The 14515-nt window shown below is 48.6% G+C and overlaps 2 protein-coding genes across 2 annotated transcripts; one reads left to right on the forward strand and one right to left on the reverse strand.

Moving 5' to 3' along the window:
• Window positions 1-538: 538 nt before the first annotated feature.
• On the reverse strand, window positions 539-2475 carry LOC119111935 (band 7 protein AGAP004871-like). The gene has a single exon (XM_037235815.1). The coding sequence runs from the start codon at window positions 2238-2240 to the stop codon at window positions 1344-1346; it is 897 nt and encodes a 298-aa protein (XP_037091710.1). The 5' UTR covers window positions 2241-2475; the 3' UTR covers window positions 539-1343.
• Window positions 2476-5620: 3145 nt separating this feature from the next.
• On the forward strand, window positions 5621-13166 carry MED19 (mediator complex subunit 19). Its single transcript, XM_037235817.1, has 5 exons — window positions 5621-5707; window positions 8496-8957; window positions 9245-9401; window positions 11909-12008; window positions 12640-13166. The coding sequence occupies exons 2-5, from the start codon at window positions 8762-8764 to the stop codon at window positions 12904-12906; spliced, it is 720 nt and encodes a 239-aa protein (XP_037091712.1). The 5' UTR covers window positions 5621-5707; window positions 8496-8761; the 3' UTR covers window positions 12907-13166.
• Window positions 13167-14515: the final 1349 nt, after the last annotated feature.

The raw sequence follows: 14515 nt of genomic DNA on the forward strand, positions 1-14515 counted from the left end.
GAGCTTTAGGTGACCCGACGCTTGTCATCACTCGTACAGCTTCTGTTTTTGTGATACAGGATGTCGCGCGTATCGCCGATTGGTGACCTGTTTTATTCCAGTTGTGTGGGAACTGCCTTTTGCGGTCTGTACAGACTGCTGGACGAATGATGAGTGCTCTGTGGGTACTATTGCTTGCCGAGAACGTGAGTGCTTTATTTCGCGATGTGTTGTCGTCGAATGTTGTAAGGTGTCTATGTTGTCTGTGAAATGTAAAAAACTTGAATGTCGAGAAAGTTTGTTCCCGTAATTTCTTATGTTATTTTACGTTACCAACCTTCCCATCGCGGCATTGCACGCTGCCGGCATAGGATACGATTGTTACGTGATGATGATGATGATGATGATGATGATGATGATGATGATGATGATGATGATGATGATGATAGATGAGAGAGAGAGAGAGAGAGAGAGAGGAGAGATATATATATATATATATATATATATATATGAATATATGTATATATATATATATATATATATAATATTTATTACGGAACCAATTCCCAGCCTACTGCGCCCGCCGAAGTTGTCAGAAATAGGCAGATGTTATTTTATTAAAAAACGCCTATGGTTCCGAAAATTCACCATGCGTATTAAACTAGTCCATGTAAAAATCATGGATCACCGAAAATTGGTGTCACTGAACTTGGACAAGTCAAGCCGGCTTGTTAGTGTCAAATAGTACATTTGGGACTTTATCAAATGCAGATACAGAAACAGACTTCATTCAGGCAATCCGCAATCAGCTTGTCTTTTATGTCGAAAAATACCACGTTGGAATGTATCCATGTCGCCATGATCACATGATATTGTACCCCGCAGTCACCGCAGCCTACAAAGCATAAACTTTTGAACGATAATAACAGCATGCCAGTCCGGCGCAGGCGACAGGCTGGGCAGGCGGCGTTTAAACAGCGGCCCGGGAAGACGCAATACCTGGGGCGGCAGCGTGCGCAGTGTCGGACTGTCTGGAAGGCCACAACTTCTCAATCGCATGCTACGGAATAACGTGCATCGGGTATTTGAATACAACGGAGCAAGTAAACACGGGCAGGATTGCACGGAAAACGCATACCATTTGGCGCCGTCGAAGACTTAAGTTACGGAACATCAAAGAAGTGGACATAAGGTGTGGATCACGAAACCGTTCTACTCGTCGCGTGCTACCCAGTCTTTGAGAAAAGATCACGACTGCTTGTGTTTGAAGCTAAGATATCCATGGCGCATTCCCAACCGATCAGGCATCTGATAGGCGGGGCCGCCGTGCCACGGATCGTGCCGCGGATCAGCACGTCGGCCTCCTACTTGTTCTTCATCACCGACCCAAGGATATCCACCGGTAGCGGGAAGATGATGGTGGAGTTCTTCTCGGCCGAGATGGTGTTCAGCGTCTGCAGGTACCGCAGCTGCAGCGCGGCTGGACTCTCATTGATGACGTCAGCCGCCTCCTTCAGGGAGCGCGAGGCGCGCATCTCACCCTCGGCGGCGATCACCTTGGCCTTGGCCTCGCGACTGGCCTCGGCCTCCGCCGCCATGGCGCGCTGCAGCTGCATCGGCAGGCGCACGTCCTTGATCTCCACCCGCTCCACTTTGACGCCCCACGGGTCGGTTGCCTCGTCCAGGGTCTCCTGCATGTGCGTCGATATCTCCTCGCGCTCGCACAGGATCTCGGACAGGGTGCGCGTCCCCAGCGCGTTGCGCAGCGTGGTGGCGGCCAGCAGCCGCGTGTTGCGCGCGTAGTCCTCCACGTTGGCCACGGACACGGTCGGGTTGGAGACGCGGTAGTAGACGACGGCGTCCACGGCCACGGTGACCGAGTCCTTGGTGAGGATCTCCTGCGGTGGCACGTCGAACGACACGCTGCGCAGGTCCACCTTGGAGTACGCGTCGATGCAGGGCAGCACGAAGAACCAGCCGGGGCCGACGGCGCCGCCGCTCCGCAGCCGGCCCAGCCGGAAGATCACCGCCCGCTCGTACTCCTGCACGATCTTGATGCACATCCACACGGTCAGCGGCGACGTGACAATGAACAGCAGGTACGAGAGGCCGATGATCAGCGCGGAGAAACAGTCGAGGGACGAGTCGCTGTCGGCGCCGCCGATCACGAAGTCCGGCTGCGGGTCGCGGCGCTCGCCGGAGAGGCCAGCGCTGGAGCCCTCCTCCAGCGCCGGGTTGTCGTGAGCCTGCTTTGCTGACATGGTCGGCGGCGGTGGCGGCACTGAGCGGCCGACAGCGGGAAGTCGCTTGTCATGTATCGGACGCCCATCGCCCGCTATCTCGCGGGAGAGGCCCACGTCGTCATTGCTGATCGTACTGCTTTTGAGTGGGACTTGACGCAGTACGCAGGCAGGCAGTCAGGACTTTGTTCAAGTGAAGTTCAATCAGTGACGCACAGCTATCTGAGGCGATGTTCGATGAGGAGGTGGCTACAAGATGAATTTGGATTGTTTGAACAAACGTTTGTTTGTTTGTTTCGATACAATTATTTCGCCGACAAGGTTTTATGCTGTTCAATGTGTGTCTGTGGGTGAAAGTCACAGAAAGCCCGGGTGCCCGCGAAGGCGTACATACAAATGCACGCTAGAACCTATAGGCTATACCAGATTCGACGACATTCATTTTATGGTCCGCCGCGGCTGTGGTCAGGCCGACTCGTCCCCATGTGCCATGTAGTTTCGTAAAGTTAAATACCGAGCATTTACTTATAACCTGCGCTGTGTGAGCATGCAGGACCGGAAACGGGTGATTAAACTTCAGCTTTCACGAATCAGAAGTAAGTTGTCAAGAGAAGAGGGTGTGTAGTGAAACTCGTCCTTGGATAGGTTTTGTCTTCTTAGAGGGGAGAGGCAAAAATCAAACTGTCGTTATTCCCCAATAAAGGGCAAGATCAGATACATCCAGGACAGCAGAAGACCGGAGTGCACCGCCCTGTTCTCATCAGCCAGAATTGAGACGGCCATTACCGCATTGGATTGGAGACAGAGATAGCCAGCCCGCGACTGTACGGAGACGAACTGTCCAAGATAAGCCCAGATGCTTCAGCACCAGGCTGTCCCTGGGCAAGTCGTATCAGGATACGGAACGGCCGGAGCAGTTGGGACCGGGCCTTACACGAGGACAGCTATGACGGGACTGGAGTAGGGATGAATACATCCAGGACGGGACTTGACTGCGTTGGACAAAACATGGCCACGCTCGGGGGACAAGATGGAATATTCAGTACTCGTAGGATAGCCAACTAGTCTGAATCTCCAGCCTGGTCCGAGCAGGACTGGTCCGGGCTGCACGAGACAAGACACATGAAAGGATGTGTGCGGGCGCCAATGGACCAAGAAAGGTCGACAAAAGTCACTGTCAATGACGGACCATTGCCCTTAAAACGCGGTTGGTTCGGATAACTGGGCAACCTCGGTGGACCGCCAGCACAACTGATGCTTATTTGCTGAACGCAGGATTGTGGTTTATCAAATCATTCAGTTCCTTGCATCGAACAACGGACGTCGTTTGTGGTCGTGTGTATTGCACTAGCAATAAAATGATGGATGCACTAGTGTGACCTGACCTTGGTTTCAACGTGATGATGGACCAAGCAAACTGCTCGAAATTTCATAACTTATGTAAGGACGGTTCACACCATTGGACGGAGGCGCTCACTTGAAATGGAAGGTCATTCTCCGCGGGAAAACGATTTTGAATCTACGAAATATTTGAAGTTCCTTTTCAGTTTTACATCGAGGGTGCAACTCCAAGTGGCTGAATTCCAGAGAGGCCAAATTTTTAGATAAGGTTTCATCAACCTTTTTGGCTGAAACCCCTAACCAATCTTAAAAAGAGACAGCTTTGAAGACGTGATGTCTTATGTCTGGCCAAGTCTGCAACATGATATAAAGAAACCTCATAACCTCCTTAACCTGAAAGCTTGATAGCTCGACAAACATTCAGACCTGACTATCGCGCGACTCTATAGTGTGCGAAATAGTGAACGCAAATTAACCATCTGAAATAATGTAAAGAACGGTAACGTCATATGGGCAGCTGATAGGGAGGGCTAAGCGGCCCATCCAACATGTTGACAACCCCATGCTCCGAGCCTATAGATCTGCTGATCTGTCTGCTGATCGACACCAAACTTCACCAATCGATGCCGCTTAGTCGATGATATATCCCTTTCAGAACGTGGTGACCTTAGGTCACGTCAAAGATCACCATAAATCCCAAACCGGAAAACAGGGCTGCAGACAACGCCATGCTCAAAGCCCATGACACCGATCGACACAAAATTTCTCCACCAATCGATGCGCCAAATTCAATATCCCAGTCTCTCCAGAATATGCAGTGACCTTGGGTCAGGTCAAGCGTTATCAAAAACGCCCGAAGCCATCAAAATTGGTTTCAGATAACCCATACTCCGAGCTTATGGTACCGATCAGCACAAAACTTTCACTGTTTGATGCATTATGAGCGATCTGTCGTACATTTTCCAGGGCTGATGACCTTGAGTCACGTTTTAGGATCACCAAAAATGCCCCAAACCACCAAAATTGCCTGTAGAAAACCCATGCTCCGAGCCTAAGGCACCGGGCAGCATGGAACTTTCATCAGTCGATGCGCCATAGTCGGTATCCTACCCTTACCAAAACATTGTGATCTTTCGTTAGATCACAGGTAACCAAACACGGCTGAAACCATATGAAGTCAGCTTGCAGACATGGGGCTGTCTGCACCTCCAGACAGGCATGGGGCTGTCTGCAATCCTGCTTTCCGGTTTTTTGGTATTTATGGTAGCCTTTGACCTCACCCACGGTCACCATGTTCGTGAGGGATGGGGTGTCGACTATGGCACATCGATTGGTGAGGGTAATGATGATGCACGTTCTGCTGTTCTGTTGTGTCGCCTCCGGCTCACTGGTACACTCAGTACGTTCAACGTCCCTTCTGTATTTCACACTCGTCACAGGCACTACACGCAGTCCGTCCCGTCGGTGCGTTCGTCCTTGCGCCGGCGGCTCTCCGAGCCTTCTCCTTTGATACTCCCTTCCCTCTCCTGGACCCCACGGCCGCGTCTCTCGCCCGGGGTACCTGGGGCAGGAGGAGGGGAACGCGAGCGCCTCGAAGCGGCGCTAGCCAAACTAAGCAAACATTTACTAGCAGCACATAAGTGTCATCTGACACCTTACAGTGATTGGTGCCATAGACTCGGAGCATGCGGTCGTCTGCTGCCAGTTTTGGTGGTTTTAAGCATTTTTGACGGCCTTTATGTTGACTTACGGTCACCATGTTCCGGAAAGGATGGATATCGACTTCGGCGCAACGATTGATGAACATTTCATGCTGATCGGTCTCATAGGTTCGATGCATGGGATTATCTGCAACAAGATTTTCCTGGTTTTTATTTTTGGTGACGGTTAACGTGACCGAAGTGATATAAGACTATGTCACCGACCAAGTAACATCGAATGGTGAAAGTTTGATGTCGATGGGTGCCGTCGGCTCGGAGCTTGAGGCTGTCAACAGGTTTGATCCGCTGTTTAGACCCTCCCCACAAGGACAAGGTAATATATCAACCTTGAATGCTTCCCCAAACTCGGAGATGGGAGGTGATATCTTGGTATCAGGGCGGGGTGGGGGTCTTTGAGAGGAATTGGAGTGCGGGTATCTACGAAAGGTAACTAATTATTGTAACTTGTGAGTGTTTGGCTTCTCGGGCTTTATATTGAGTTTGCCTCGGCATCAGCTAGTGAGGATGTATTTTCGCAAGATAGGTTTGGGGGGGGGGGGGGGTGTCGCTTGGTTGCCTTCCTCTTTAACCGTAAATTTGTGTTTCCTTTCTTGGTGTGGTAACCATACACAAACAGGGTTAATGTTTTTTATTGTACCCAAGGGCTTTGAGAAGGAGTTCTCCTAGTGGATCTAGCCCAGGGTGTCTTGCGGAAAATTGGCATGAAAATGGTCAGTATTGAACACAACAAGGGTCCTTTTCATGTCTGTTGCAAGCAGTCAATTTAAGCATATGCTTTTTTGGGACAACATCTTACAGTTTATTTATGTTACAGTTTGCAAGCGATTCATTTAGTAGAAGTCCCTTTTTTAGATACCTTTGAGGTATGTTACGTATTCAAGACAAATTACTGTGTCATTTTCTCTCAGCTTGCATGTACCTAATGCATACAGTTCCCAGCTGGTTTTTTGAAGTTCAAGTGACTCTCAACTAGGATTCAAAGGTCTGCTTATCCTTTGAAATTTCTTGGATCAACATCATGCAAAATTGAGACACCTATATTGCATTAGCATCATTGTACCAGACATGCAGCTAGATCCCATGAGTGGATCCAGAATCCCATGAGATTATCAGTGAGAATACATGGGCTGTATTCTAGGTGAGTCAACATCAACGGACCATGAAATTTGTGCAGAGGCTGTACTTTACTTGCATAGATTATGTTAACATGAAGCAATCTGAATGTTGCAGCTTTAGTAGCCTGGCTGGGCCCAATCAGGCAAGGCTATATATTTGGAGTTGTTGATCATAGAACAGTTAATTTTTTGGGAGGCAACATAATCTTTTGCAATGATTTCAGTTTAGGCTCAATTTAGGCTCATGCCTCGTCAGGTCACATATTTCTGCAATGCTGCAATTTCTTCACTTTCTACTTACATGTGTGGTCATCATGAGAAACAAATGTGGAAATGATGAAAAGGTAGAGACTAGGGTCAGAGATGGATCCAATCTCAGTGACCAAGTATGGCAGAAATATGAGACTTGCGCTGAGGTGGATATATATATATATATATATATATATATATATATATATGTGTGTATGTATATCATTCTTGTGCTGCCAAAGGATGGGCCACTTCATGTGTGCTGACTATAATGTATGTGCTGCCAGATATGTGTTATTGTGCTCAGTAGTAGCCAAACCATGGATCCACCTGCTCTTAGTATTTTGTAAATGTATGTCAGACATGTAGGTGAGCTATTCCAAATTCACTTGCCTTCTCAATTGAAATCGCTTATACTTAGCAGGCCCATAGCAGCTATGGGCTATGGCATAGCCAGTTGGCATTCCAGCAATACCATTGGTCAAGCTGTGCACAAATGGTAAATGAGAGTGTGACTGCCCATTCAACTCATCAGTGGCAGTACTCCATTCTATTCATAACATAACCATGGGAGACCATACCATAACCATAACATAACCATAACCATAACATTCCATATGGTCTCCCATGGGTAGTGAGCTCCACATGCTCATGTCTTGGCATTTGTGTGATGATAACAGGCAGTGTTGTATGCTCATGTCTTGGCATTTGTGTGATAATAACAGGCAGTGTTGTATCACCTCATTTGTCCCATTTTACAAAAGGCTTCTTACTGGTAATAGTTCTCCACAAGATCTGTGCCACTTCTCTGCTAGATGTGGGCATAGGAATGGCAGGTCCATGGATGCCATGACCCTACCAATTTCCAAAAAAGCTGAACAATGGCCTAAGGTGACACACATAAATTAACTTTAAAACTGGCATGGCACCCCCACTTTCTGAGACAGTTCTGGACCTCTGCCACCAGGTATGGGTTCTAGCACAGTGAGATGTGGAACAAGTCTCCCAACATCTTGGACATAAAATAGCATGACATTGATATTACATGGAAACAACCTTGACAGCATCTTTGCCCTCTAACTGCTGACCATTGATGGAACTAATGGCACCAGTATGCAGTACAGTGTGGACAATTAAGACAACTTAATTCATGAGTGACTCAATTTGAGAAGCATCTTACTTGATATCAACAAGGAAGACATTGGGTTCCTGTTTGTTTCTTTGGGAGTTTGGAGTTCTCATTCTGACAAGGATCAACCTTGAAATATGCAGGGAGGTGCTAGTTTAGCAATGTTTTCAAGCTGGCATTGGCTATATCAACAGCATCAGATAATTCAAGCTGTGCCCATGGTCACTGGTGACAATATTCACAGTAAGCATATATTGAATGGCAGGTAAAGTTCTCACATGCACTGCCATGCACCATGTGCACTGAGCCAAAAATATATGCCTCATCAGCAAAATGACATGGGACAATGTTTGGACTGACATAGAGTTCTTGGGGTGTGGATGCAACACTGAGAATCCAATTTGTTTGGTGCAATTTTTTGTTCAATTCAAAATTTTATTCAGCCAGAGCAATTTTTTATTCAATTTGTCTTGCCCAAAATGGCATCACTGCATAGCACTTTTGAACCTATCCTTCTCTTAGATGAAGCAGCCCATAACAAAATGCAAGGACAATCATGGATATGATATTGGAGCTCAATTCTTCACTTAGAAGAGGCATTGGAAGCTCGATCCGCTGCCCTTAGGGGGAAGTTAACTGAAAATGGTGTGGAAGTCATCAGTCAACATTGTATTCAAATTCATGATGAATTCAAATTTGCTGATGAACCTGTCTATTGCAGGTGGTAACTGCGCCGGCGCTTGGCTGGCCGTGTAGTTCCTGAGCTGGGCGGCGGGTGGCCGTGCAGTACCTGAGCCGGACGGCGGGCGGCCGGTCTGGCGCTGGTCCGCCGGTGTGAGGCCGGCCTAACCCGTCCGGTTGGTCCCCCCCCCCCCCCCGCGCGCCACGCTGGCGTTCTACGACCTGAAGCAGGGCCTGCGCGAGCACGGCGCCGACGAGGCCGGCCTTGAGTTCGGCTCGGTCGGCCTCGGGCCCGACTTCGAGTCGATGATGGCGTCGGAGCCGTTCCGGCGGCTCGACTCGGCGCCGTCGCCCGGCTCGCTGGGCTCGCCGCGCGGCGTACGCTCGCCGGCCGTGCCGCGCCAGGACTCGACCGGCACGCTACGCACCACTATCCAGCTGGGCAAGACGGGCGCCTCGATCGTGCACACGGGCCCGTTCTACCTGATGAAGGAGCCGGCAGGTGGGGTCGCGTGCCTCGCGTGCGCCGGCGCGGACGCTCGGGGCCGGCGGGTGGCCCGTGCCACTGCACTCGGCGCTGCCCTGTCCAACGTTCGACGTGAAGTCGGATGGTTTGAAAACATCGCAGTTGCTTGTTGGTAGCGTTCATAAAATCTGCGTTATGGCCGCAGAAGTTTGGAATAGCTGTCTTGAGAATTCTCACAGATGAGTCGCATTACTGTTTTTAAATTATGTTCATATTCAGCACATCTGCCGAGCATTTCTCACCAGAGCCTGCATCTTTTACAGTGGAGAACGAAATAACGGGAGCCACAAACCTTATGACGCATCACAATCTGGAGCATTCTTACAACAAGTTCACCGGAAAGAAGATGAAAGACTCCCTTTCGTCCTTCCTGACAAACCTTCCAGGTGTTATTGACACACCTGGTTCCTTGGACAACAGGTAACAAGCAGCAACAGCGCCCTGACAGCCATCGACTGTGCTGTGCTTATTTTGTCAAAATGTGCCACTCGCTGAGTGTAGATGGGATATCTAGAATGGCTTGGTTTGGGTGGTCTCTTGCTTCACAGCTCCGCGCATGCATTGATACATTCTTCAGGCTTTAGAGTCATTGAACCATGAGTAGGTATACCAACATTCTTCAGGCTTTAGTCATTGAACCATGAGTAGGTATACCATGTTTGAAGGAAATGTTTCACATTTGAAGATATTGAAGCAAGCATCATGCATGATGAAATTAGCTCACTTATTACCATTGGCATACTCTTGAGTGGAAACTGCTGTAGACAACGAAAGTTTTCTATTCAGTAAATATGTTCAATATGTCATTGATTGTGTCACGGACGTTGATATGACTGCGCTCGCTTGTAGTTTTTCAATCTTGCGAGAGATGGCGACATGGGCTGGAAATGTTCACTAAGACAAAGTTCGTTATATACTCATGTTTCGTTACTTTTACGCAGTGTTCATGCATATCTATCCGTGAGTTTAAGATAATGAGTTGCACCCAAATACTCGGTTATGGTGCTATGCTTAAGGTATTGAAGGTCAAGTCTTATTTCCATAATAACTGAGAAAAATGTATGTAGGGATGGGAAGAACATAATATAATAATAATTAGGAGGATGTGTAATGCGTTGTGTTACGAGTAGGGAAGGTAATTCGGGCGATCATTTTTGCAGAGCTTGTATAACATTGGTTGAGAGCCAACTGACGACAGTTGTATTTGGAAACCGTGCTCACGTACGCCGGATATGAACGATTCGATCATTGTGGTTCCTTAACGTTGCGTGCCGCGGGGCCAGTGGAATGGCAGGAAAATTATGGTGTTATTGTGTCGTTAGGGCGGTCTGGGTAACCTTCCGAACGTCTTGTGCTGGGCATGCACGACCAATGTAATGGTGCCATTTGCTCACCAATATCCATCATATGTTTAAAGGCGGTATAAGATTTTTTCCCCACAAAAAAAACGGAGGTGTAGGCACGTTTCAGCTCATGAGCATGAGTAACATGTAAAACTCCAGTCACTAGGCTGGGGAATATCTCTCAGTGATGTAAATCACCCTCAAACATCTCTAAGTGTTCCACGCGCAATGACAAGTACCCAAGTACTTAAAAATGCTAGCGGCCCCCTACTTCTCTTCTATTCGAACAGCAAAATTGCAAACAATACAGCACAAAGCTCTTGGGTGCACTTCGTTGAGTCATACAACTTATTCACCTTGAAATCACGAAGACAGTTATTGTAAATTAAGCATTCATCATGAAATTATTCAAACAAGCACGAATAAGGATCTTACTAGCCGTTTTGTGATTGCAATGTATTTAAGATTTCACACCTTTGTCACATGAACAATCGCTTGAGTCGCTGCTACCAAATTACACGGTCGTTATTACCCATGTTTGGTGAAATTCTTATCCAAGTTATCATCTAACCTTGATCCCGATTTCTCCGACCCAAGGCCTTTGTAATGAAAAACCAACACCGGCACATGGCACCAATAAGCCGTCAACTAACACCCGTGAATACTGTTGTAATGAGTAAGCGATAACAGCGCCGTCTGGTGTTGGTCGATACCCGCCTGTACATTGTCATAAAAACCATACCGTGGGGGAGGCTAGGAATGAAGAGAAATAACAAGCAATGCTCTTTTTGGCTATCTTATCCAAGCTACTTATGGTTGATTGGAAATGAAACGTAGTGGACATCAAAATGACATGAATTTTAGCTTTAAACATACGATAAATACTAAAATGACCTCTCAACTAGGAGATAATTTGAAAAGAGCCAACAAGGTATTATACTCCCTTGAATGTAACGATGAACTAATTCGTAGAAGTCTGTGGCTATTGGTTTACTGGCTCGCACCAAGTGATCTGTGAAAAATGTTGCCTTTTTCGCCAACCTCTGGCCCATTTAGTCTGTGCGTTGTGCCAGAAAGAGACCAGTTGATCACTTAGGCCCAATTGAGCTGCAAAGGGCCCCGCGATGTACAATCGAATAGGTCCCATTCATTGAACACGGTGTTGATCAGCACTTTGTGTACCTGATATTGGGTGACGTGACGTTGTGACATTTGTCAGTAATCGCATTGTGTGTTCGCACGGTCCCTGCAGAGTAGCTTTTTGCTATACGCATTTCCCAATTGTACGTGTAAACAGGTAGCTCATCCTGAGGGTTGGCTGTATTGCCTGCAAACCGTGAGCTGCAGTAAGCTCGGCTGTATTAGGGGCCTTACGTATGCGTAAGTGTTTCGTGGCCAGTTGGGGACGATCCTTCCTCTCGACTCTGTCCGGAAATTGTCACCAAACGTCCGGTTAGCCGACACCAACCACGTCTGACATACGCCGGGACTCTGGTATCCCCACAACACCACCCGCGCCCTGTGGGATCTGGGATCCTCGCTCTACCGTGGCGACTCCTGGATCAGTTCCTGGTTTGGTCGCAGTTCGCTGCGGTCGCTGATCGAGAAGCCACCCGTGGTGGGGAAGGAGCTGGTGCCGCTCACCAATCTGCAGCTGACCGGCTTCAGACTGCACGCGGGACCTGTGAGTGTGACCCGGCCCCGGAGCAGCGGCCGCGGAGAAGCCGAGTGACAGGGAAGGGGTCGAGGATCATGGTTGAGGTTATTTCTAGGCTGATGTAACAGGTATTCTTACGGATTAGTAACGTGCTTAGCTAGCTTTTTTACCGTCCCGGGGTGAAGTGAGGCGAAACATTAGCATTTCTGACGAGATATGAAATGGACGGTGGAAGGCCGGGTCGTGAACTTTACGCTAAGTACTAAGTGCAACGCTAAGTGCCTTCGCGACACGTACCATCGTGCCTGCGAAAAACATCCTAGATCTCGTTGACATTTCGATAAAACTAATGTAAGTGATGTTCTCGTTGTCTGTCAGGTCTGTGGCGTGCCATGCCACTCCCGTTAGCAGCGCTTGGCTTGCCGTCTGGCGCTGCGTGACACTACATTATCGCTACCATTACCGGATCAGCGGCGGATGACCGATCACCGTCCGGTCGGCCTCTAATTGACTAAGTGTTCCCGACTTGTTGATGTGCGCCGGCGGCTGGTGGCCGTCGCCGCCGCCTGGCTGATGGGAGCGGACGGGTGCGAGGCGGGCTGAGCCGGACCTGGCGCGGCGCGAGCGCGACCTCACACAGCGCCCCTCCCACCGCCAGCTGCCCGAGCAGTACCGCTTCACCAGCCAGGCGCCCATGAAGAAGAAGCACAAGCACAAGAAACACAAGCACCGCGCTGGCGACACGTCCTCGCAGGACGGCACGGACGCCGGCGAGCCGCCCGAGAAGAAGCACAAGAAGAAGCGCAACGACGACGAGAAGGAGCGCAAGAAGAAGAAGAAGGAGAAAAAGAAAAAGAAGCAGAAGCACAGTCCTGAGCATCCCGGCATCAGCGGTGCCACGAACGGCAATGGCAAAACGGTGTGAACGATGGCTCTGTTCGGGCAAGCGTTCATGAATAAGGCACGACGTTTGGACACGTTTTGGGGTGTCTATTACCTTGCCAATCAGAAGGTGTAGTGTCGTACCTGTTGGGCGACGAAATGTCCAAATGAAGCCGTACCATAATTGTTCCATTTATGTTAAAGAAGGGTACTTCTCTCTGAAGTGTGTCATCCTCGATTTCGCCGTAGATGCATATTTTTGTCGTGAGAACGCTGTACAATACACTAGCAACTTTATTTTAAGCAAATGGTTTTGCTCTGAACGTGCAAAATATGATGGAGAGTGAAGAAATGACGGTGAATGCGAATACTGTGAATGCTCAAACCGTGCTTAGCTATCTGCTTTTGCGAATCCACCCGATGTTGCGCGGTTTTCGGTGAACGTCGCTGGCTACCCCCGGCAGCCAGATAGCTGGCCGTCTGCTGTACGCGGCCTGTTACGTACACTCAGCACGGAAGTATGTCTGCCGTCCAAAGGTAAAACCCCATATGTTCGTTTCCAGCCATTTTGCGTGTTTTATGTCATCTGATTCGTCTTCTCATACCGCATTCGGACATTGAAACCAATAGCTGGATTTCCACACACTTTTAGCTAAAAGAATGTGACAATTTCAAATGATTGTTTAACTACTCGAGATCAGCATGAGTAGATGAGTCAGATGACGTAAAAAGCGCAAAATGGCAAATGGGGTTTTGCCTTTGGACGGCAGATTTACACGCTTTCTGGAACGGTCGAAAGTGGAAAGCAAGGCAATCGTCAAAACGTTGCTGCAAGACATTCTGGATGAAAATCCTGAACAAAGTATCCTGGATTGGCCCCCATGGGCAGCGGGCAACAAAACCTTCATTTTGGTGCGCCATAGCCTTTATACCATATTATCTGCGCCTGTAACTCTGCCGAATTTCTAGATCAGCCCGTTCCACGAGAGGAGTCCAGAGGCCTCAACTGCTGGCCGTCACGTCAATTATTTTCTTGGGGAATCCAATTCTAGGGACGCCACAAGATAGGAGCAGATCCAGAGGGATGCGTGGGGGATGACTCCCGGTGAATGCGTGAAGAATGCATGAGACCATGCCTTTTTGGGGTCCGATGAAAATTTGGGACACCACAAAATTTATGACAAATCCGAGTAAAGGACCAGTTTCGAACCCAGTGATTTGTGATGCCCATCTGCGATGAACAATTCGGTACGACTGTTGCATTTTGAAACGAATTTCACCGTGGTTCATATGGGTTGGAGAACATACAAATGTCGAATGACCCGGCCAGACCTTGACCTAACTTGATCCTTATTAACATTGAGTTGTGATCCTGACGCGCAAGAATATGCATTTTCGTTTGGCGTCCGGTGCAGAGACACACCACAGTTGTTGATGAACGCCAAAGGGCCCTGAGGTCGTCCAAAATGCATATGTTTGTTGAGATACATCGCTCGACGTGTGACGTCATCGATTTCACGGCAAACGTCGCTTTAACGGTGCCCGAGTAATACTAACTGGCTATTGTTCGCCGTTTTTAAGTTCTTCTGACAGACGTCTAGTCCTGAGATAGCGAGGGTTGGTTTTAAGCTCCAGGTGGTCATGATCGGCAA

The sequence above is a fragment of the Pollicipes pollicipes genome, unplaced genomic scaffold, assembly GCF_011947565.3.
Source record: "Pollicipes pollicipes isolate AB1234 unplaced genomic scaffold, Ppol_2.1 Scaffold_7261;HRSCAF=8764_pilon_pilon_pilon, whole genome shotgun sequence".
In the NCBI taxonomy this organism is placed as follows: Eukaryota; Metazoa; Arthropoda; class Thecostraca; order Pollicipedomorpha; family Pollicipedidae; genus Pollicipes; species Pollicipes pollicipes.

Coding starts and splice junctions, on each gene's coding strand:
- MED19 (XM_037235817.1), top strand. CDS start 8,762: ATGATGGCGTCGGAGCCGTTCCGGCGGCTCGACTCGGCGCCGTCGCCC. Junction 9,402..11,908: donor CCTGGTTCCTTGGACAACAG/GTAACAAGCAGC, acceptor GTTTGGTCGCAG/TTCGCTGCGGTCGCTGATCG. Junction 12,009..12,639: donor TCAGACTGCACGCGGGACCT/GTGAGTGTGACC, acceptor TCCCACCGCCAG/CTGCCCGAGCAGTACCGCTT.
- LOC119111935 (XM_037235815.1), bottom strand. CDS start 2,240: ATGTCAGCAAAGCAGGCTCACGACAACCCGGCGCTGGAGGAGGGCTCC.